Source organism: Lucilia cuprina, chromosome 2 (genome assembly GCF_022045245.1).
Source record: "Lucilia cuprina isolate Lc7/37 chromosome 2, ASM2204524v1, whole genome shotgun sequence".
NCBI classification, from domain to species: Eukaryota; Metazoa; Arthropoda; class Insecta; order Diptera; family Calliphoridae; genus Lucilia; species Lucilia cuprina.
This window is the reverse complement of record NC_060950.1, coordinates 22,461,422-22,486,907: the sequence shown is the minus strand read 5'-3', so window position 1 is coordinate 22,486,907 and position 25,486 is coordinate 22,461,422. Positions and strand designations below refer to the sequence as shown.

At 33.2% G+C, this 25,486-nt stretch overlaps 1 protein-coding gene across 20 annotated transcripts in view; it reads left to right on the top strand.

The window, feature by feature from the left end:
- Positions 1-25,486, top strand: part of LOC111683929 — a 231,783-nt gene that overhangs the window by 149,265 nt on the left and 57,032 nt on the right. For 12 of the 20 annotated variants that reach the window (XM_046950567.1, XM_046950563.1, XM_046950557.1 and 9 more), the window contains exon 1: positions 10,650-24,701. In XM_046950567.1, coding sequence (XP_046806523.1) covers positions 10,853-24,701 — 13,849 coding nt within the window. In that variant the 5' untranslated portion in view covers positions 10,650-10,852. Of the gene's footprint in view, positions 1-375; positions 691-784; positions 2,594-3,010; positions 3,104-8,360; positions 9,162-10,649; positions 24,702-25,486 lie in introns of those variants that run through there. The other 8 variants (XM_046950586.1, XM_046950573.1, XM_046950606.1 and 5 more) reach the window with 3 other exon arrangements.

Genomic DNA, 25,486 nt, shown 5'->3' with positions numbered 1-25,486 from the left:
GACACACTTACACCAGGGGTAAAGGGTTTAAATAAAAACTTTACTGTGAACTAGCTGTTCACAGCTTTAATAAACACACCTACACACATATTTACACAAAAAAAACTTAATTGGACAGTTTAAAAACTCCTTTTTAGAAAAGAAATGAATCCATCGTTTTCCAAAAAAAATTTTAGAACTTTACAAAAATTAAAATTTTGAACTTAAATTATGATAGTTCCAAAAAAGTGTTCCCTTCTTCGAAAAAGAAACAATCTTCAAAAATACTGAATTAGTAATCGCCCGCCCCCTTTAAGTGTTTAATGTTAAAAACTCTCTAACCCTCCCAACCATGTTTGTAACATAATTTTTATTATCTTTCGTTACCAACAAAAGCTGCTTGTGTTTTGGATACCGAATGTTCGAACAACGAAATATGCCAAGGTGGTCAATGTATGGACCCATGTTCTCAACCTCAAGCTTGCGGCATGAACGCCTTATGCTCAATCGATACTCATTTCAAACAATGCTCTTGTCCTGATGGTTTCACTGGCAATCCAGATGTCGAATGTGTCCGTATACCAATTGCCTGTTCAACAGATTTAGAATGCGGTTCAGGTTTGAGTTGTCGCGACTCTATGTGTTTCCCCAAATGCTCTGCTGATCAGGATTGTGCTCTCAACGAAAAATGTTTAAGAGGCAACTGCATGTGTAAGTATTTTAAAGGATAATAGGCTTCGCTTTTAGGAATAGCAAATTAGTAGAAAATGTGGGGTCGTACAACAAATTCTGCTTCCTTTTCTAGTAACGTGCCGTGTCGATAATGATTGCTTCTTGGGTCATGTGTGTTTGCACAATAAATGCGTTTACGGTTGTCACACTGATGACGACTGTAGTGCTTCAGAATCCTGCCGCAATGATAAATGCGTTGATCCCTGCTCTGAAAATCCCTGTGGTCCTAATGCTGCTTGTTCTGTATCGAATCATCGTGCCTCTTGCAATTGTTTGGCTGGCATGGTACCAAGCCCTACAGCACAAGTGGGTTGCGTACGTTCACCTCCACAAGATTGTAATGAAAACCGCGACTGTTCTAATGGTTTGGCGTGTTTCGAAGCCGTATGCCGTCCCTTGTGTGCCGATGATTTGGGTTGCCTATCCAATGAACGCTGCCAGAATGGTGTTTGTAAACCTTTGTGTAGACGTGACGATGATTGTCGCAATAGCGAAGTATGCTTGGGCTTATCTTGTGTTCCTGGTTGTCGTTCCGATCAAGGATGTCCCGATAACTTGGCCTGTGTACATCAACAGTGTATCGATCCTTGCTCAGATGCCCGTGCTTGTGGCACCAATTCTCGCTGTGAAGTAGTCAATCATCATAAGGTTTGCTCTTGTCCTGAAGGTTTGGTGGGTAATGCTGAAGTTTCCTGCAAACCTCCAATTACCACTTGTTCGAGCAATAGCGACTGTCAAACTAATCAATTGTGTTACGGTGGCAGTTGCCAGAGCAAATGCCGCAACGATCAGAACTGTTTGGCTGATGAGAAATGTATGCGCGGTACCTGCCGCACTGTCTGCAATACTGATTCAGCCTGTGCTCAAGGACAAATCTGTGAAAATCGTATCTGCCAAATTGGTTGCCGCAATGACTTGACATGTGCTCAAGATCAATCGTGTATTAACAAACAGTGCAAAAATCCTTGTGATACCCCCGGACAGTGTGGTCAATGTGCCAACTGTTTGGTGGTCAATCATGGTGTCCAATGTAGTTGTTCTAATGGATTTATCGGAGATGGTCTTACCGGTTGTCAATTGCCACCACAAAGATGTAATCCTTCGTGCCATTGTGACGAAACCAACACATACTGCGCTGAAAGCTGTAGCCGAACCAGTGATTGTGCTTGCGGTCAGTTATGTTCACGTGGCAAATGCCGCTCGAAATGTGGTCCCAACCGATCATGCCCAGTGGGTCAACTTTGTGAACGTGGTGCCTGTGTGGCAGGTTGTAAGTCCAATAGTGACTGTGCTACCGATCAAAGTTGCGTTAATGGTCAATGTGCCGATCCTTGTGCTAATAAGAAGGCTTGTGGCCGTAACGCTTTATGTACCGTCTCCGAACATCGTATGATTTGCTATTGTCCCGATGGTTATGAGGGTGAACCTAGCAAAGAGTGCATACAATTTGAGTGTCAACACGATGAAGATTGCGAATCGAATAAACGTTGCGATTCCGGCAAATGCCGTAATCCATGTTTGGAATATGGTGCCTGTGGCATTAATGCTCAGTGTCGTGTTGTCGATCGCAAACCGCAATGTTCATGTCCTCCCGATTACTTTGGCGATGCTGCCACCGAATGTCAACCCTTGGAAGGCGGTTGTGCCAATAATCCTTGCGGCGAAAACTCAAAATGCAACGAAGTACCCGGCGGTTATGAATGCTCCTGCATGGATGGCTGTGTGGGAGATGCTAAGAAGGGTTGCTTGTGTGATGGCAATATAGTCGATTCTTGTCACGATCAAGTTTGTGGTCTTAATGCTGCCTGTCAAGTTTTACCACACGACGAAGCCCAATGTTACTGTCCCGAAGATTTCCCCAACGGTGATCCTTATGTACAATGTAAGTATGAGCGGATATCATGAGGGAATTACTAGAAAGCTGTTGAGTGATATTAGAGTGAAATTTGTTTTCGAAACTAAGTATTATTTCTTAAAAATTATAAGTTTTTATAAAACAGAGAACGATTTTACAGGTTATGTGCATTAAAAAAGTTAGAGTTTCTACATAAGCATGTGCACGTAAATTGAAAATATTTTTCATATTCATATACGAATGTTCGTTTAGCATTCGCATGATTTTTTCTCATTTATTTGCTCATGATCTTGCACAAAAATCGATTAGTTAAATTCACAATTACGTGTGATATAAAACGATTTATACTCGTGTCACTCGTTCATCTCTCGCCAACACCTAAAGTTTTTTTTAGAAAATTTTAAGAAATTATTATATATTAACCTCTTTTACCCGATTTGCCAGGTTTCCTTACTCAACCACCCAAGAATTGCCTAACCGAAGGATGTGTCGTGGGTGAATGTGTGCGCCAAGGTTACGATTATGTTTGTAAACAAGGTAAGTGTGTAGTATAGTAAGTAGTAGTCAGATTCACTGAGATTCCCCTATTAAAAATATAAAGCTTTTCAAAAGCTTTCCTAGGTAGATCACAAAGTTTTCTTGTTATAGGGTTTCTGTTTAAATAATAAAACAAATTTAATATTTCTTATTTTTTATTAATAAATTGTGTGAGTAACATTTTAATGATGTTATTAAAAAAATTTAGATTAACAATTAGTAAAGTTTCTTACTTAAAAAGTTTTCCTAATAATAATAGGGTTTAAAGTTGTTAATTACATATTTTTTTAATAATTAATAATTTTTTTATTTTGCTTAACTCGTTCTACTATTAAAACTTTATTAAACAAAAAGGTTTATTTTGAATAATTGACAAAAGTTTAATAATATTTTTACACTTATTACCAAACGTATTATTAGTAGTGTGTGTAAATACTAAATTTTGAGATTTTTTTTCTAAAATAAAAACTATTAAATTAACTTAAAAAATTGTTTAAATAACAATTTATACACATGTTAAATAAATCATAAATAATATAATCAACAGGAAATTCAAATCAAACGGGCAAAAGATCCAAAAAAAAACTATATTGTTTATAATACTCTCTTACTTTATAATGAAAAAACAAATATACAGACACACACACACCTTTAGTTTTTATAGCAAGAATATTCAAACAAAACTTTATATGAAAAATACACTGAAAACAATTTGCTCACGCAAATTATGTTTTGTTTCAAATATTTTTAAAATTCCCCTATTTTTTTTTTTGTTTAATTAATTAATGCACCTGTTTTTTTAGTTTAGCATTTTTTATTAGTTTTACTTTTTTATTTATCAACAATTTTAGCTTTTTTTATTAGCTTTTATAAAATTTCAATGTAAGTTTTATATTTCTTCCAATTATAATAATAAAATTCATAAGCATATGGAATATAAAATTGAACAAGAAAATCAATGCAAAAATTAAGTAATTAACAAAAATATAAAACAAGAAAATTCGTGGAATGTCGCTGTCGCTATCGCGGTCTCCCAATCTGTGCCTTATTATTTTAATTATTTTAATATTAATTTTTAAACAAAAATAATACATTTTTAAGTTTTTTTTTTAAATATAACAAAGCCACATTTAACCTCCCACCATTTACACCTTGACATTTCTCAAAAACCCCCCCAAAAAATAAAAACAACAAACTGTTACCAGAAACCCTAACTCATCCTTAACTCAAATCTTGAAATAATATTTTTTTTTCAAACTCAACTCTAACAAAACATGATCATTGGAACATTTATAACAATTTTATGATCATTTTTCACACCACAACAAATCAAATACAGCGTATCACACTTAGCTTTTATTCTTAAAAGTCAATTAAGTAGAAACAAACACCAAGTTACAAAGTTTCGTTAAAAAAGCTTTAGGCTTTATGCTTTCGCTAACAAGTTATTTCTTTAATAAACTTTTCTTTTCGTTCTATAGAAGCTTTTTCCTCGAATTTTTTATTATAAAGCTTTATTTTTAAGAACTTTTTTAAAGTTGTATTTTAATCACTTTTAAGTGTCATGATTTATTAGATTAAGAGCTTTATTTTCGAAAAAAAAACTATATTTTCGAAAATAGTTATTTATATACATTCAACATCAGTCCAATTGGAAAAGCTTAGTTGAGCTTATTATAAACAAAATTTTTTTACATAAAAATTTTTGCAAAAGCTTACAAGTTTTTTAATTCAAAATTCAAAATTTTCAAATTGAAAGCTTTAAAACGTATTTGTTTTTTGTTTATTTGCAAAGTTTAAATTTTGGCATTAGTTATTGTCAAAAAAGCTTTGCTTTAATATCATCTTCATAAAAAACAATTCAATTCTTTACAATAGGTTTAGTTAAATAATTAGAACATAAAAGCTTTTCATTAAAAATAAAAAGCTTGATCGAAAGCAACAGACTCTAAAATTAGTTTCGTATGCTAGTAGATCATCATGCTGAGTTAAATATTTTTCCCTCCTACCAAAAGCAAACACAATAAATAGCATGCAATTTATTTGTGTTTTTGCGGTAAAGGAAAAATATTACACAGCATGTCAAAGCTTTTTATGAGCATTCTGTAAAACTTTTAACCAAACGACTAGACTTTTCATTTAGTTTATTTAGAAAGCTCTCCTTTGGAAATGGAAATTCATATTAGTACATTTCATTTAGTTTTTAGTTTCATTAAACACTGTTGTCCTCCAATGTTCAGTTTTTCCAAGACAGCTTTTTTTTCAATATCCTACAAAGTTCTGGATCTTTAGAATCTCAGTTTGTCCAAGACAGATTTTTTTCAATATCCTACAAAGTTCTGGATTTTTAGGAATTTAAAAGCTTTTAACATTTTAAAATTAATATTCAAATTGGTCTATTTTTTGTAGTAAAAGGATGTAGCTTTTTAGTAGCAAGATTTTTAAAAAAATAAGTGAGACCACCAAATATTAAGAATAAAAACATTTTAAGACTTACAGCATAATAAAATACTAGAATACTAATTAAACTAATAAACGCACGCGGCATTTTCTTATCAACAAAACAATTTATTAAAAAATAAAAATTTCAAATGATTTTGTATAAAATTTGTAAAATAAAAATTTAAGGCTTTTGAGTACATTAAACTTTAATAGATGTAATAGGCCCGGTTTTATAGTTTTCTGTATGAGACATAATATTGCTAAAATTTTGCTTAAAAACAAACAATAAAACCGGTCTGGAAGCCTGGACTTTTGTCTGGAGAATTATTAGGCAATGTCAATGTCCTGAAGATTTTCTTTCACTTTCGATTCAAAGCCTTAAAATTTTTTCTTTACAAAAATATTTTTTTAGTAAATATTTATACGCTTTCATTTGAATATTTTTTTAAAAAGTAATATAAAACTCAATTTTTTATTAATAAAATTGTTTTAACAAATACAAATAAAATTCTAATAGCACAGATCTTTTAAAAACAGCACTTCCTTAAAAACTAGTTAACTTCAAAATAAGCCACCAATCCAAGACCCTTTAGCACGATTTTATAGGACAATATGTGACCTAAAGTAAACATCAAGCGACAGCTTTAAAACAAACACATAAAAATGCCGCGATAGCGATATGTCTAAAGAAAAACTAAATTTTGTATAAAATTTAACAAAAAATTGGTCACACAAAATTTATATTTAATTACACGAAAAGGAAAAAAAAAGAAAGAAAAGTAAAAAAACAACAAATAAGAAGCCCAAAGAAGTATTGAAACCTGCATTGTTACCTTAAATTCCCATATAGAAAAACTAAACCTCTCTTCCCCTCCAAATCCTTAGTCCCCTAAATTATCCTTTTTATAAATATATTGTTAAATGAAAACTTGTATTAAGAAAAAATAATTTTGAGCTTAAATAAAAATCGAAATAAATAATTAAAACTATAAACAAGCAACAAAAAAATATATATATATATATCAGTAAAACAAAAAGTCTCAGATTGGGAACTGTGGACGGGACAATTCTCACACCTAGTTCACATATGCCATTTTTTTACTCTGTCGCTCTCTCACTCTCACCTACTCACTCTCTGTCTCTCTTTCTTAATTTAAAGCATATTTTTTATAACAGCACGCCTTAAAATGATGTATACAAATTTTAAAAATATTTTATATATAGTTAAATTTTTATTATAAATTAAAGTAAAAAAATTCATCCTCATGCCACAGAATTTAAAAGCTAAATATATTTTAAAACAAATTGTACAAAAATTTTTTTGATAAGGTTTTTCATTTTATTTAGTTTATTGAAAAAATAAATTTTAGCAAAAAAAAAAACTTCTTTTCCTGTTAAAAAAAAAACAAAGCAAATTTGTAACTAAATTTTTTTTACTAACATCTGTTTAATAAACCATAAAAAGCAGTTCCGGTATTTTGTTAAAAATAGCCATAAGTTGTACATATATTTTTTTTAAATTGTATATAATCATTACAAAAACAACAATTCCATTATTTACTAATCCTTTTTGACTAAATGTAAATATGAAAGCAAAATTTCCTCTGCAAAAATTTTCTAAATTTATTTTGTAAAATTTTTTTATTAAAAACAATTTTTGCTAATAATTTACTAACCCTTAAACTAATTTTCCTTTAATTTAAACAAAACTCCTAATTTTATATAAAAATTCTTTAAAAACAAAATTTATTTACAAAAAAAAATAAAAAAAATATCCTCCAATAACGTGTCCTCGCGTTAGGGCAGAGCGCATGTGTTGGATGTCGTTTATTAAATGTTTTTTAATAAATTTTAATTGGTTTAATTAATTTTTTGTTAAATAATTATATTAATCATAATTGGGCTTAACTTGTTTTTTTTAATTATTGAAAATCCTTAAATAAATTAATAAATCAAACAAAACAATTAAATCAATCATCATCAGCTTGTTCTAAAATTTATCTAAAAATAGCAGCTTACACTGTAAAAAAAATTAAACCTAAGAGAAAACACCAAACTAATGTTTGCCTCAGCAATAAATTTGTTTATTAATTACAATTACAAAAAACAAATAAAAATAACAAAATGTGAGATGTCTACTCCCCTTCACAGTTCTCTGGATTTGCAATATTTATTATTGAACTGAAATTAAAAATAAAACTCAAAATTATTTTTCTTTTTATAAACAGTTTTTTTTTTTAAATATTTATTTTATAAATAAAAAAGCACCCCTGGTACTAAACATTTACTACTATTTTTCCCCTTTATTCCTACCCCAAACAAATACAAAAAAACACCAAAACTTATACACAAAAAATCCCGCTTCTTTTAAACATAATTATTATTTTTATACTAATTTTTTTTAAGTTGAAACACTTTTATTTATTACAACAACAAAAAGTAAAGAAAACAAAAAAATACACTTTTTCAGAAATTTAGTTTGTTTTTCATTTAGGCCTGAATGTTTTGTTAGTTTAGTTTCTTAAGTTTACACATAAATACACTATTATATCCTTATTATCTCTACCTCCCTCTCCACCTTACACCAACCCCTCACAAAATAACCCTTTCTCTCTAAATTCCTTTGTTTATAGAAACAACAATTTATCAATTGTTGTTTAAAAAATTTACAAGAAATTTTTAAAAACCCCAGCACCTTTTTTTATCTTAAATCTTATAAAATGTCCCTTGAATGTCACATAGTAAGAAAAAAAAAACAAAACAAACAAAACCAAAACTATCACTCTATTTCTACCACACGACTTCATTATTATAGACACCGAAAAATGTACAGCCGACACGGATTGCCCCAGTGAGAAATCTTGCCAACAAGGTCATTGCATTGATCCCTGTACTCTACGAGGTGCCTGCGGAGCTAATGCATTGTGTAAAACCGTACTGCATAGACCACGTTGTTCTTGCCCAAGTTGCTTTATAGGACGTCCAGAGGTGGAATGCAAACCCGATCCCAAATGCCAAGATGATACGACCCAACCCAGAGATCCACAAGAACAGATATTGTGTGCCCAGGATAGTGATTGTCCAGACAATTTGCAATGTGGGGCATATGGCCAGTGCACGGATCCCTGTCAGAATCCTCAATTCATTTGCCGTGGCCACAAGAAATGTGAGACCAGAAGACACCAACCGGTATGTGTTTGTAAGACGGGCTTTATAGTTAATGAGTTTGGAGAGTTGACTTGTGCTCCCGAGAAACGGGAATGTTATCGTGATGATGATTGTGCCTCTAATATGGCTTGCACTGATGGCAAATGTCGTAATCCCTGCATAGTGCCAGTGGGTCGTACACCCATCTGTGCCGAGAATAAATCTTGTGAGGTTCAGGATCATAAACCGGTTTGCATATGCATGAAAGACTGCCAGCCTTCGATATCGATTTGTCTGCGTGATGCTGGTTGCCCGGCTGGTTTAGCCTGTCGCAATTATCAATGTGTAAATCCTTGCGATTTTGCTCAATGTGCTCCCAATTCACCTTGTATTGTAGAGGATCATAAGCCGATATGTAAATTCTGTCCCAGTGGATTTATAGCCGATTCTCGTTATGGATGTCAAAAAGGTAAAGCATCACAAAAAAACCAAAAAAAAAAAAATTAAAACAAAACTCTATCTGTCTTTTACTGTTTTACTTAAATTAAACAAGCAAACAAACTAAATTCCATTTTTAACTATTTTTCTTGCTGTGTATAGTTACCAAACATTTAAAATCAGATCTATCAGTTTAACTCCCCCTCGAAAGAAAAGCTTTTTTCATATAAACCAAAAAAAAATTCAAAATAATAAATAATAGTTTCTCGCTCTCCTTGTTACTGTCTCTGTTTTTTTTTTTTACTCTCTCTCTCTCTCCCTTGATTTTTACCCAACTAAACCACACAGTCTCTTTTAGACACCTTCAAAATCTTACAAAACCATAAAAACCACAACAACTACAAATATTTCATCACAATTAAGCTTTAAGCTTTCTTTAAACGTTAATTTTATTTACTGTTATTATTACACCCAAAGAAAAAAATGTTTGTCCGTTTTTTTAACAGAACAATAAAACAAGATTTTCTTTTTTTACAAGTCTGATATAATAAACAATTAAAAACATTAAACAATAATAAATTTTTATTATAATAATAATAATAATAATTTGAAATCCTTATTAAAACATTCACACACGCTCATGCTCACTACAGCTCAATAAAACAAAAAAATGAACAACATTAAATGCAAGAACATTTTTATTTCTGCATTTTTTGTATATTTAACTATTTCTACACCAAAACAAACCACCACCACCAAAATTATTGACCTATTTTCCCCTACTTACCTCCCCCTTTACTTACCTGAAACTTATAACTTAATTTGTATTAAAACATTTTTTTTTTAAATATATATTTAAAAAATTTTTATAAAATTGGTATTTTGTAAAATTTGTATATGTAATTTATTAAAACCCCCTTAAATAAAAAAATTTTACTACTAATCTGTATTTAATAAGACAAAAATTAAAAACCAAAAATAAAACCAAACAGAATTAAATAAACCAAATAGTAGCTAACTTGTGTAAATGTAAATACTAGTCAAAACTTACATAATTACTTAGGTAAATAATAATTTAACTAAAATTTCTTTTTTTTTATAATTTAAATGTTGTGTAAAAAACTTATTTAAATTATTATAAGTTGTATACAAAGTTTACTAATTTAAAAAAACAACAACTATGTACATTTTTTCTTTATAATTTCCCTTACAAAAATGTTTTAGATAAAATTTTTGGCCCACAATTTTTTATATCTTTCCCATATCTTTTGAAAATAATGTACAAAATTTTTCTGCGTTTTTATAGACATTTTTATATAAAAATTTTATTGATGACACTTTTCCTCTCTTCTTAATTCTCTTTTCACTTTTCTTTCTCCCTCTCAATAAAATACTTTTATTCTGTGTTAAAATTTTTTTCAAAATTTTTCTTTAAACTTGTAAATATATTTTTTAATTTTATTAATATATTTTTTAATATTTTCTTTATATATATAAAAAAAACAAAAAACAAAAAACAAACAAAATAATTCACCATAACTCTGAAATTGTACAAAAATATTTTACACTTTTTAAAAACAATTTTCCAACAAACGAAACACCTCTAATTAAACAAAAAAAAATCTACACTAAAACGTTTAATGCGGACATACAGCTACTACTACTACTACAACAACAACAGAGGTCAATATAATCTGTTCATCCGATGCCGATTGTCCAGATATGTTATATTGCTCACCGAAGGGTCTATGTTTGGATCCGTGCCTAACACTATGTGCACAATCCAAAATCTGTATAGTACGAGCACACAGGGTTATGACATGTATATGTTCACAAGACTTTATAGGCACGGCTAGCTATCAATGCATACCTTTGATATCTGGCAAACCTATGGATATAACGACTATACGTCCAATAACAGAACAGACAACTGACCTGACCGCTACTGACTTAACGACACAAGCAACAACTTTGAAATATACTACAGCCGATATTACAAATCAAACGGAAATGCGTACCAAATATACTGAAATTGTTGCTGAAGTGGATACAACAATGTCCTATGATAGTACCACTAAAGCTACTACTTTTAAAGATACTACTCTAGAACCGGAAATAAGAGGTGGTACAGACAAATATGATACAACAACTTTCAATATAATGGGCAGTACAACAACTGCAAAAGTCATAGAAACTGGAGAATTGACAACTGCCAAGGTATTGTTAGATAAAACAACTTTGGTTACAGATGTTGATGAAACACTAGAAACTTCTACTGTCAGTGAAATGACGTCGACATTTTCAACATCTACTTCAATTGAGGAAACTACAATGTCTATAGATTTGGTAAAAGAAACTACAGGGGGTATTGATTTAGGTAAAGCAACTGAAACTACATCCAAACCAACTTCTAAAGAAATAGAGGCAACTACTGAGGGCATAACAACTTCTACTTTCGACGATGTTACAGACAAATTTGAAACTACTACTTCAAAATTGATTTCAATTGAGGAAGCCACATTATCTAAGGATTTGGTAAAACAAACAACAATAGGAATTGATTTGGGAAAAGTAACTGAAACTACATCCAAAATATTACCTAAAGAAGTAGAGGCAACTACTGAGAGCATAGTGGAAGGAAGTACTATTCCAAAAACTATAGAAACAACCACTAAACGTATAGAATATATGAAAACAACTTCTTCGCTCAGAGAAGTTACTGAAGAATTTGAAACAACAACTCCAAAATTGATTTCAATTGAGGAGACTACAATATCTAAAGATTTGGTAAAAGAAACAACAATGAGAGTTGATTTGACAGAAACTCCTAAAGAAGTTGAGGTAACTTCTGAAGGAATGGCCGAAGGAACTACTACTGCACCAAAAACTACAACTACAGGTAAAGTTTATGTTGAAACATCTACATATGAGGGTGATAATAGTTCCATGGATACAGAAAGTACTGGAGTAGAAACTACAACTTCAAAGGGTGATAAAAGTACAATTTATACAAAAAGTACTGGAGTAGAAACTACAACTTCAAAGGGTGATAAAAGTACAATTTATATCGAAAGTACTGGAGTAGAAACTACAACTTCAAAGTTATTGAAAATTGATACTACACTAGCCACTCCAAAAGAAATAGAAACCACAACTTTAAAATTAAGTTTAGAAGAAGAAACCACTAGAAGAATGGAGTTAGATGAATCTACAACAGCAAAATATTATACAACACTTAAAGATTTTGAAACAACTACTCCCAAATTAGTTTCAGTAGAGGAAACAACAGAAAGTTTAACACTGGCAACAACAACGAAGTTGGAAGTGGGAGAAACTACCAGCAACGTCACTGAACTAAAATATGATACAACCGTAGCGACTCCCAAAGATATAGGGACAACAATAGAGGTTGAAACGACTACTTCCAAACTATCGAAAATTGATACAACACTGGCCACTCCTAAAGAAATAGAAACTACAACTCTAAAATCAAAGTTAGGTGAAGAAACCACATTGGGAATAAATTTGGTAGAAGCATCTACATTTAAACCCATTGAAACTTCAACTGAAGAAATTGAGACAACTGTAGCAACATCCAAAGATATGGAAATAGTTACTCCAAAATTCATTTCAGTAGATAAAATAACAACTCCTGAGAGTTTTGAAACAACTACGTCAAAATTAGCAAAAATTGACACCACAATAGCAACTCCTAAAGTAATGGAAACAACAACTCTAAAACCAAGTTTGGAAGAACAAACCACAATGGATATGGAATTGGTAGAAGAAATCACATTCAAATCAATTGAAAGTACAACCGAAAAAATTGAGATTGAAACTACATCGTCTGAAGACAGAACCGAAGTTGAGACAACAACTTCAAGTCTATCAGCAATTGATACTACTCTTATGACTCCCAAAGAAATGAAAACTACAACATCAAAATCTGTTATAGCAGAAGAGAGAACAACATTTAAACCAATTGAAAGAATAACTACTTCCAAATTAATTCCAATAGAAGAAACTACTTTATCGGAAGGTTTAACAAAAGATACAACATTTACCACCACCACTGCTGGTAAATATGATACTACTTCAGAAACATCTAAAGAAATGGATACAACTACAAAGTTAGGTTTAGCTGATGTTACAACTCCATCTAAAGACTTGCTAGAAGAAACTACAGTTCAATCAGTGAAAGATATTGAATCGACTACAGAAACTCAAATGCCTAAAGAAATTGGCACAGGTTTAACGGAGGAAACAACAATGGGTATATTAGGAAAAGTAACTACTCTAAAACCTACAGATTCGACCTTTATGAGAGAAGATACCATGGAAACTACTACGTATAGAGTTACAGAAGCACCGATATCTAATGAAACAACGGAAGCTGAAACAATTTCTATTGCAGAAGCAACGAAACCAACTATTACAGATACTTCTGAAATGGAGAGAGAAACTACGGAAACTTCAGTACCCAAAACTACATTGTATAAAGAATCTGTAGAAACAACTGCTAAGTCAATTGAAATCGAAACTATGGAAACAGTCGAACAGGAAACTACTACCCACAAACTTGCTGAAATAACCACAGAAAAATTAAGTTCACCTAAGCTCATGGAGGATCAAACAACAATGGCTATAGAGTCTGTGGAAACTTCTACATCTAAAGACAGTGTAACAACTATGTACTCAAAAGAAGTGGACGAAAGTACATCAATTCCAATCAGCACTCCAACGCGAACTGAATTGGATAAAATGACCACAACTAAAATACCCGAAGTAGCAACTATCATAAGTGGTATAACAACTGGTGAAGATTTAGAAGCCACTACTCCAAAATATATTGCTATGGAAACTACATCTAAAATGGAAACGATAGCGCCAACAGGTGAAGAATTTGAAACATCAACATCAAAAAGTCCCGCAGAATCAGAAGAAAATACACGTGAATATACTACAACAGAAACAACTGGTGAAGAAGTCTCCCAACCTTCAACTTATAAAAAAGCAGAGACAACAACAACCAGGTTTACCGAAACTGATCAATTTGCAAAAACTACAGTTGGAACAGAAGTATCGCCGGATACAACTACCAGTGATATGGGATTAAAAATACCCGAAATCGAAATTAGCACTTCAAAGACATACGAAGCCAATGACTTGACTACAATGAAGGAAGTTGAAATGGAAACTTTAACAACAACATTAAAACCTGTTGAAGAAGGAGCTACGAAAAAAACAGTTGAAACGACTCCTGTACAATTTGAAACCACTTCCTTGAAGCCGTTAGCAAGTGAGACCATTGAAACAACAACATTTAAACAAAAATTGGATGAAACTACAGAATTTGGACTAACCACGCCAAAATTAGAGAAAAGCACTTTGAAATCTACAACTACGGGTCAAGATGAAATAGAAACAACTACAGTGATGCTAGAAAAACTAACTACCATTGGTCAAACAGTAGAGGAAACTACAGCATTTAAGGAAGTGGAGGTCACTACAACTCCTAAGATGGCAGTAGAAGAAACAACTTATTTAGCTAAAGAAACAACCACTAGGAAAGGGGAAATGGAAACAACTACAGCTAAAGGAGTAGTGGATGAAGAAACTACTATTGAAGCAGTTTCAATAACAGATACCACTTCGAAAGTTACTGAGGTAGTAGAGACATCAACTTATAGAGAAACCACAGCTAAAAATAAGGCTTATGAAACTACAACAACTACTGAAAAAGGCACAGTTGAAGAGTCAACTACAGCTAAAGGAGAGTACAGCGTAAGCACAACACTTGCTATAGAAATAGAAACTACACCGACATCTAAAGTTATGGAGCAATCAACAACAGCTTTTGATAGAGAAACCACAACTGAAGCATCATACACTACTATAAGTCAGGATATAACCGGAAAAGAAATTGAAAGTACAACTACTAAAAAGGATTCAGAAATCCCTATTTCCGAAACAATAACACAAATAGCTATGACAACTCCGAATTATGTCGGATTTGAAACAGAAAGTACAAGTTTCGAGGAAACTACAACTTTCAAAGAATTAACAACTGAAATGGTTAGCAAGGTAAGCGTAACTGGTGATGAATTAACTACAACTCCAAAATCAGCGACTGGCTACGTTTATGATAAACAAACTGAAGTAACAACACAAAAAGGTTTAGAAAAAGATACCACATTGAAACATATAGAAACAACAACAGGTAAAATAGAATTTGAAACTTCAACTAGAAGTGATGAAGATGTACGCTTTACAACTGCTAAAGATTTGGAAATAACAACTACAACACCGGAAGTAATATCCAAAGTTACAACTACAGGAATTATATCGCAAACAACAACTACAAGTGATGAAGAAGGTAGTTTTACAACTGCCAAAGATTTGGAAATTACAACTACAACACCGGACAAAATATCAAAAGTTACAACTCCAGGAATTACATCGGAAACAACTACAATAAAATCTTCAGAAATCACTGCAATAGAAATGCCCAAAGAAACAATCGAAACCACAGAAACTTCTACTGGTGAAGTTGGAAAAGAATTTGAAACCACAACCCTAGGTAGAACTACAACAGGAATTGAAGAAGTTGAAACAACAACTTTAATGGCTGCAGAAAAAGACACTATTCCAGAGGGTGAAGGAATATCGACACCTTCCACTGGGGTTGCAACAAAAATGGAAGCAGAAGTTACTACTTCTGGTATGGAAATTGAAACTACAACTAAAGTTTTTACCGAAGAAACGACTTCAGGTGAATTTGAAAAAACAACAACATCAGCAGAAAAACCAACAACATTATATGAAAGTTTACCTGGTGAAAGCACGCCTAAAATTGAAACTCAATTTGAAACTTCTACTTTATATGAAGAAAAAGGAATCGAGACAACCATGCAAGTAAAACAAACAACTGAAAGTTCAGTCAGAGAAACTACTTTTACTACTAAAGAAAGTGGCACCACTTCTGGCGAAACGACAACAACACAAGGAACACCTCCAGGAATCATTCAAGAGTATGGAACCACAACTTCAAAAGACATCGAAGAAACTACAGCTTTTGATAAAGGTACTACTGAAAGTTCTTCAAAAGAAACTACTTTGAAAGATAAAGGCATTGAAAGTTCAACAAAAACTTTTATGGAATCAACAATTTCCAAGGAATATGAAACTACGGATAAAACTACACTGGGTATTGAAGTGGGCATAGACACGTCCACTAAAGATCTCGCTACAGAAACCACAACTTATCGAAAGGAAATTGAATCCACAACTCAAGAATTGTCAAAGGATACAACTACTATTAGCGGAATCACAGATAAGAGCGAAGGCGTTACTTCTTCCCATATTGTAAGAAAAATAACAATTGCATATTATACACCAAAAACGGATGTCTTTGAGACTTCAACAACAATATTCGGTAAAACAACTGGAATTCCATATGTAACAAGTGGTTTACCTTCTACATTCCTACCGACCACTGTAAGCCAAGAAAAGATAACTACTCCGGTGTCAACGCTCGAACCTAAAGAAACTACTGAAAGTTTCACTGTTAGTTCTAATGTAGAAATGACAACCATTGAGCCAAAATTGTATGAAACTACTGCTAAGGTTACTAAATCAACAATTGTTCCATTAGACATAATCACTAAATATTTAGAAACTACAAGTAAAATGTCAATGGATACAACAACTATGGTACCAGAAATAACTATGGAAGCATCCACAGTAACTGCAGAATATCAAACTACTACAGTTGCTTCTAAAGAGTCCAGTACAGCAGAAAAACAGGAAACTATCGAACAGCAAACTACAGCAGCTACTACCAAAGAATTTGAAAAGTCTTCTGTTACCACTCAAAAGATTTCAGACACCACTAATCAAATGCTATCAAGAGAAACTACTACGCAATCAATAGAAACTACTACACAATATGGTAAAACTACTGGTATTCCATATATTACAGTTACTTCCATACCCGCTGTTATGGCAACCACCACAGAAAAGATGGTCACAACGGAACCAAAGTCATCGACATCTACTGAAACTGCCATGGAAATGAAACCTAAAAAACCGGGACCAGCATATACCTACTTACCACCAAAAATACCTTTTGAATATTCAACGTTTAAAACAATTGATAGAGTAGATGATGAAATTTCTATAGACGCACAGGTTGAGGAAACAACTACACCAAGAATTGAAATTAAAAAGCCAACTGATAGTACTGAATCATCCAAAGTAACTACAGAACAATCTAGCGAAATAAAGCCTTATTCCGAAACAACAACTAAGTCTATTCATAAGGAAACCAATCAGCCTACTACTGTTTCTTATAGTGATAGTTCTGTAAAACTTGATAAAGAAACACCAACCACGCAATCTATGTACATAAAACCTGAAACTATTGAAACAACCTTATCTACCTCAAAACCATATGAAACGTCAACGTTAACCATGGATTCAAGAACCACTACATCTTATGAAACCGTGAAAGTTTCTACAGAAAAATCCTCGGAATATGAAACTTCAACGTTACATATAGGTATTACATCATCCCTGGGAACTACCTTAAAGTCGAAAGAATTTGAAACGACAACCGAAATTGAAAAGGTAACAGATACAACTGCTATATTTTCTAAAATGACAACATCCAGTTCCTCAGAAATCGAAGTTCCTACAACAATTAAATTTTTAGCTTCAGATACAACAGAGACAAAATCAGCTACTGACTCTGCATATGAAACATCTACAAAACCATTTACAACTGAAACACCAGCTGAAACATCGACCAGTAGAATTTCAACAGAATTTACTTTTAGACCAACATATATAACTGAAACTACTGACGAACAAAAACAAGAAACCGAATATACCACCCTAAAGGTTTATGAGATAACTGGAGCTACCACTCCATCTCCATCAAAAATACCAGTTACCACTGCAAAAGATACAACTATAACACCTCTTGATCTAGAAACTACAACTAAAATTGATACTTCTGTTAAAACTGCAACTAAAATCGATACTTCTGTTAAACCTTCCACCGAAAGTCTTTCTACCGAATTCACAGAAACTACCTTCAAGCCAACAATACAAACCGATACAGTAACCGAAATTTCGCGTACAACAAAAGTACCATTAACTGTGGACACAGAAACATCGACAGAGTCTTCGAAGTTGACAACAACCATTTATAAAGACACGGTTCAGACTAAACCACAAATCCCCGATGTAACTGAAATAATGGAAGCTGATATTACAACAAAATCAGTAATCTCTACCGAAAGTACGGACTACAAAACTTCTGAAATATTAAGTTCAACGGAGCCAATGGAAACCAAAATGACCACAAAAACTGTACCAGAGATTTCTAAAGTTACTGAAATTACTACTCAAAAAGAGAGAGAACAGACTACAGAAACAACAGTTTCATATGATACCACTCAGTATACAACATCAGCAATTGAAACAACTTCGAAAGTAATGGATACCACAACTACTAATGAAGAAGAACAAACTACCGATAGAACGAAAGAAAGTGTAACTTTGGAAAGTGAATTTACAACTAAACCCTCAAAAATTGTGTTTACTACTCAGAAAGAACAACAAGAAACAGATTCATATGACACAACATCTGCTATTAAAACGTCTTCCAAAGTAATGGAACCCACAACTAAATCTACTTCAGAATCTGAAACTCTAATAACTGCTACACCAGAATATACTACAGAAGATTTGGAAGCTGAATTAACAACTCAAAGAATAAAAGAAACTGTAACCATGGAATATGAGTTTACCACAAAACCCTCAGTAGTTGAGTTTACAACTCAGAAAGAAGAAACAACATTATCAATCGAAACTTTTTCCACTAAATCTACTGAATCTGAAATTAGTGCAACTTATACACCAGAATATACTACAGAATCCGAAAGGACGAAAGAAACTATAACTATGGAAGGTGACTTTAAAACGACACCCTCAGAAATTGATTTAACTACTCCGAAGGAAGAGCAACAAACAACAGTTTCATATGACACAACGTCAGTAATTGAAACTTCTTCCAAAGTAATAGACTCCACAACTAAATCTTTTTCAGAATCTGAAACTCCAGCAACAGATACAAAAGAATATACTACAAAATTCTCGGAAGCTGAATTTACTACTCAAAAAGAAGTAGAACAGACCACAGAAAGGACTAAAGAAACTGTATCTATGGAAGGTGAGTTTACAACAAAATCCTCAGTAGTTGAATTTAGTACTCAGAAAAATGAAGAACAAACCACCAAAGAAACAGTTTCATATGACACAACACCAGCAATTGAAACATCTTCCAAAGTAATGGACTTCACAACTAAAGCGCCCACAGATTCCACGGAAACTGAATTTGCTACTCAAACAGAAGTGGAAAAAACTACTGAAAGGACAAAGGGAATTGTAACTATGGAAGATGGAATTACGACAAAACTCACAGTAGCTGAGTTTACTACTCAGAAAGAAATGGACTCCACAACTAAATCTTCAACAAAATCTGAAACTCCAGCAACTGCTACACAAGACTATACTACAGAATCCTCGTATGTTGAATTTACTACTCAAAAAGAAGTAGAGCAAACAACCGAAAGGACGAAAGAAATTGTAACCATTGAAGATGAGTTTACAACGATACCATCAGAAATTGACTTTACTACTCAGAAAAAAGAACAACAAACAACAGTTTCAACATCAGAAATTGAAACATCTGGAGAAATTGAAACAATGGAATTCACAACTAAATATACTTCAGAATCCTTGGAAACTAAATTTACTACTCAAAAAGATTTTGAAAAAACCACCGAAAGGACAAAGGAAGTTGTAACTATGGAAGGTGAATTTGCGACAAAACCGTCAATAGTTGAGTTCTCAACTCAGAAAGATGAAGAAAAAACCACCAAAGAAACAGTTTCATATGACACAACATCAGCAATGGACTCAACTAAATATACTACAGAATCTAAAACTCTAGCAACTGCTAGAGCGGAATATACTACAGAATCCTCTGAGAATGAATTTACTACTCAAAAAGAATTAGTAAAATCCACCGAAATGACAAAGGAGGTTGCAACTATGGAGACTGAGTTTACAACAAAACCCTCAGTAGTTGAGTCTACTACTCAGAAATATGAAGAACAAACTACCAAAGAAACTGTTCCATATGACACAACATCAACAATCGAACTTTCTTCTAAAGCAACAACAAAATCTACTGTGAAATCTGAAACAGAATCCCCGGAAGGTGAATTTACTACTCAAAAAGAAGTAGAAAAAACCACCGAAAGGACTGAAGAAGTTGTAACTACAGAAGGTGAATTTACAATAAAATCTTCAGAGTTTACTACTCTGAAAGTTGAGGAACAAACTACACAAGAAACAACGGTAGCAATCAAAACTTTTTCCAAAGTAATGGACTCCACAACTATATCTACCAAGGAATCTGAAACTCTAGCAACTGCTGCACCAGAATATACTACAGAATTGATTGAACAATCCACCGAAACTACACAAGAAGCGGTAACTATTGAAAGCGACTTTACAACAAAACCTTCCACTACAAAATCTAAAACTATAGCAACTGCAGCACCAGAATATAATACAGAAACCTCGGAAGATGAAGTTACCACACGAAAAGAAATAGAACAAACCACCGAAATTACGAAAGAAACTGTAACTATGGAGAGCGAGTTTACAACAAAACCCTCTACTTCAGAACCTAAAACTATTGCCACTGCTACCCCAGAATTTACTACAGAATCCTCAAAAACTGAATTCACTACACAAGAAGAAGTAGAAAAAACCACCGAAAAGACTAAAGAAGATGGTGAGTTTACAAAATCCTCAGTAGAGAGCACTGATTACACGACATCAGCTATCAAAACTTCTTCCAAAGCAGTGGAATCAATAACTAAATATACCTTCGAAACCGAAGCTCCTACAACGGAAGTTGTTATTGAAACAACAACCGCTTCAGATAAAATCACTGAATTGTACAATGAAATTGAGCAAAAAACAACAATAGTTTTTGGAAAAACTACGGGTATACCATACGTAACAACCACACCTTTGACTACCTTAAAGGAGGAAACTACACCGACGACAGATATTACCAAAGATATTACTGAAATCGTTTCCTCCAGTGAAATACCAAGAACAACCGAAACAATAGTTGATAAATATGAAACAGAAACTCCTTCGGTAATAGTTACAGGTAAAGAACCAAGAATTGACTTGACCACTCCACAAATTATGGACGTAGATAAGTATGAATCAACTAAAGGTTATGCTGGAGAAACTTATTTACCACCAATAACGGCAACAACTCCAAAAGAAATTCAAACGACAATTGGAGAATTAGTCACAACTAAAATTCCTATGGACAGAACCACTACTATGAAATCTGATGGAGAAACAACAATATTTGAAGGTAAAGACTTGTATGAAATCGAAAATGTAACAACATCGTACGATACAACAAAATCTGTTATTACAAGCAGCACAGCCGAATCTTCAGAAACAACAATATCAACCTTAGAAACTCAAACTGACAAGGGTTTAGAAACAATAACTAAACTATCAATTGAAAAACCTTCAACTAGTGTAATATCTATGGAAACAAGTACTGTATCTATAGAAAATTTAGAACAGGGTAAAGATGTAATATTATCTAGCGAAATTCCCAAAACAACAATATCTGAATCCAAGAAAATAACAGAGGAAACTGTAACAGAAACTACACCAAGTTCATTATTACCAAAAGAAGCGACAACTATGGAATCAACAACAACTGTTTCAACTATCGGTAAAACTACTCCAACTGTTACAACCAAAATTGATATCACACTGTCCGAAGTTTCTACTCGAATTCCATCAAGAGAAATTGAAACTACCAAGTCTGATGGCTATGAAACCACTACACAAACTACTGTTTCTATAGAAAGTTTAGAACAGGGTAAAGGTGTAACATTATCTACCGAAATTCCCAAAACTACAATAACCGAACCAAAGGAAATAACTAAGGAAACTGTAACAGAAACTACACCAAGTCCATTATTGCCGAAGGAAACAACAATTATGGAATCAACAAAATTTGTGCCAACTATTGGTGAAACTACTCCAGCAGTTACAACCAAAATATATACCACACTGTCCGATGTTCCTACTGAAATTCCATCAACAGAAACTGGAACTACAAAGTCTGATGAATATGAAACCACAAGGCAAGAAACAGAAACTAAATCGGAAATAGAAACGTCTACAGTAGAAATACAACCTGTAACAATGACAAAGTCTTTTGAATTTTCTCCAATAACCGATATAGTCGAAGCAACAACGACTACAGGATTATATACTTCAACGGCCGCTACAGAAATACTAAAAGAAACAACAGAGCTTCCAACTGCAGTTGTAAGTACAGATAGTAGTCTATCAGAGGATACTACAAGTGAAACATATACTGTCCAATATGAAACTGGTTTTACAGAGAAAACAACACTACGATATTTACCAGAAGAAACTACATTTACAGAAGCCAAAGTTTCCGATACAACCCCTTCAAAATACGCAACCGAAATTGTTGCTCCAACTACTGAAATTACTACACCAGCTTCTCAAAAGAAAATAACTGAAATTTCAGCAGAAGAAACTACATCTGAGGAAACCGTAACCATTTCTGGTGTAGAAAAGGGAACGACTGAAATTTCAACAGAAGAATCTACTACCACTATTCTAGAAGAAAGTACCACAAAACCAGTTACCGTCACAGAAATACCATCTATTATAACTTCAAATGTAGTAACAGAAACTATTCCAACAATTTCTTCAGACGAAATTACTACTGTTATGTCCGTGGAAGTAACCACGGAATCCGGTTTTACTACTACAACATCTTCCCAATTTCCTTCTTCAAAGGAAACTACACAAATACCGAACACAACTGTAGTAACATTAAAGGATACTACCGATTTGGTAACTTCTAAATTCGATAGAAAAGAAACCACGGAAATTCCTTTTAAAGAAACAACCTCATCGTATGAAACTGTTACAGAAATACCAGAAGAAAGAATTTCAACAATAAGCGATTCATTGATTCCAACAACAGAAATTACAACTACTACATCAGTAAAGGTAAAGGAAACTCCGCAGCCTAAAGAAAAAGTAACAACCGAAATTCCAACTACAAGTATTCTTGTAGAGGAGAGTACCTTTAAACCTGTTACAGTTCCGGAAAGTAAAGATTCTCCCGAAATATTAACAACAATTACTTCTGTTGAAAAAACTACTGCAATGCCCGAAACTGTTCCAGAAACACCTGTTTCAATAACATCAGAGAAAGTAACTGAAATACCCACAACAACTATACGTGTCCCTACATTAGATCAAACAACACAATCCCAAATTCCAATTACAATGCTACCAAAGGAAACCACCGAAAGTGTCTCAACAACTATTCGTCCATTTGAAAAAACCACTGAGTCTTTCACGGAAACACCATTCACAGTCATTGAAACATCTTCTGAAGCAATAACCCTAGAATCAAGCTCAACAAGTCTGCCATCAAAAGAAACGACTATTTTTGAAACTACAAAAACTCCAGAGCAATCTACTTCATCAGGTAGTACAGACTTGCCGCTAGAAGTAACAACTAGTGAAACATTTACCTCAATAACTGAAATAGAATCCGAAATTTCTTCAACAAGTATGCCATTGGAAACCTTCCCTACAAAAGAATCAACTACAGCTAGTTCTGAAGCTGAAACTTCAACACTTCCTGAAATGATTACCGAAATGTCAAGTGAAACTATTAAAACTACTCCAACAGTACTAGTAACAGATACACCTACAAAAGAAACCACTGAAATTCAGAAAGAAACTGAATTGCCTTCAGTAAGAACAACTATTGTTGGTGAATCTTTTACAACAGAACCTGAAATTGTTTCCGAATTCCCTGTCACACTAATGCCCAATGAAACTACATCATCTACTGAATCAACCCATTCTGGCGTAGAAATTGTTACCAGTGTACCAATTGATATGGTGGCAAAAACCGAAGCAATACCAACAATTAAAGCAGAAACCGCTCCCGAAACTTCTACCAAATCTTCCCCTCAATACAAAGAATCCACTGAAATTGTCTCAACCAACGAAGAAACTATTACTGAAACTATTAAACAATTTAATCTAACAACCTTAGTAACTAAAGAGGTAACTACTTTTAAACCCTATTACACCACCCCAACTACCTTGGTGTATCCACAAACATTTGAACCCATGAATTATACTACTGCGGTTACGCTAACCTCCAACAAAACCGAAGTATGTTGCATTACTGACTATGACTGTGAAGACGACGAGACTTGCATCGGACGACGTTGTACTAGACCTTGTGACTATTATCCGAATGTATGTGAAAAATATACGCCCACATTTAAATACTGTCATACCCTAAATCACACAACAATGTGCTACTGTTCCCAAGCTGATCTACTGTTCCCAACTACCACCGATTGTCGTATAACAGCAGGTAACTGAATTTTAGAACAAAAAACAAAAAATCAAGTGTTTTCCACCTACCACAACGTGTCTTCTTCTTTTCATCTTCCTGGAATGCAAATGTTATGCGAGGTTAAGGTTTTAAAGGAAGACTCAATGATGAGTGTGTGTACGGGGGGCAGAAATCTCATTGAAAACATCGTATGACTAGATGAAATGAGATTTGCCATCTATGCCCCTAACCTACACACGGTCACACCATCAAGGAACGTCTTGTTGTATCCGCATCAATACATGTTTTTTCTCGCTCTGTCCTTTCTACCACATTGAAGTAAATGAATGAATGAATTCACCCACCTTTTCCAAACCACAATCTACTACCTACTGTCTCAATTTCTCTTATTTTCTTTGAACATATACCGACACCCATTTTCTCCTCAAACAAAATCATAAACTTTCTTTTGAGTTAAGAAATCTCTTGAAAGAATTCTTTGAAATTCTCTGGAATGTCTGCATGTAAAATTACACCTTTTAAATGTTATTTTGTTTTCTCTCCACTCCTTTCTCTCTATCTCTCTCTCTCTCTCTCTCTCTCTCTATGACTATTTTTGTAGCCTGCTCTGGTTAGTTATTATGCTGACATGTCAATTTATTTTTATATGTTCTCTGTGGACCTCTTTTAAATGTTTTACAAAATCTCTTTAGCACTCTCTTTAGAACAATTATAATAAAATCATTTAAATAAATGTTTAGTTTTAAGGGATCTGTACAAATAAGGATTTTATGCATGTTTAGCAACAAATACTTCTGTTGTTG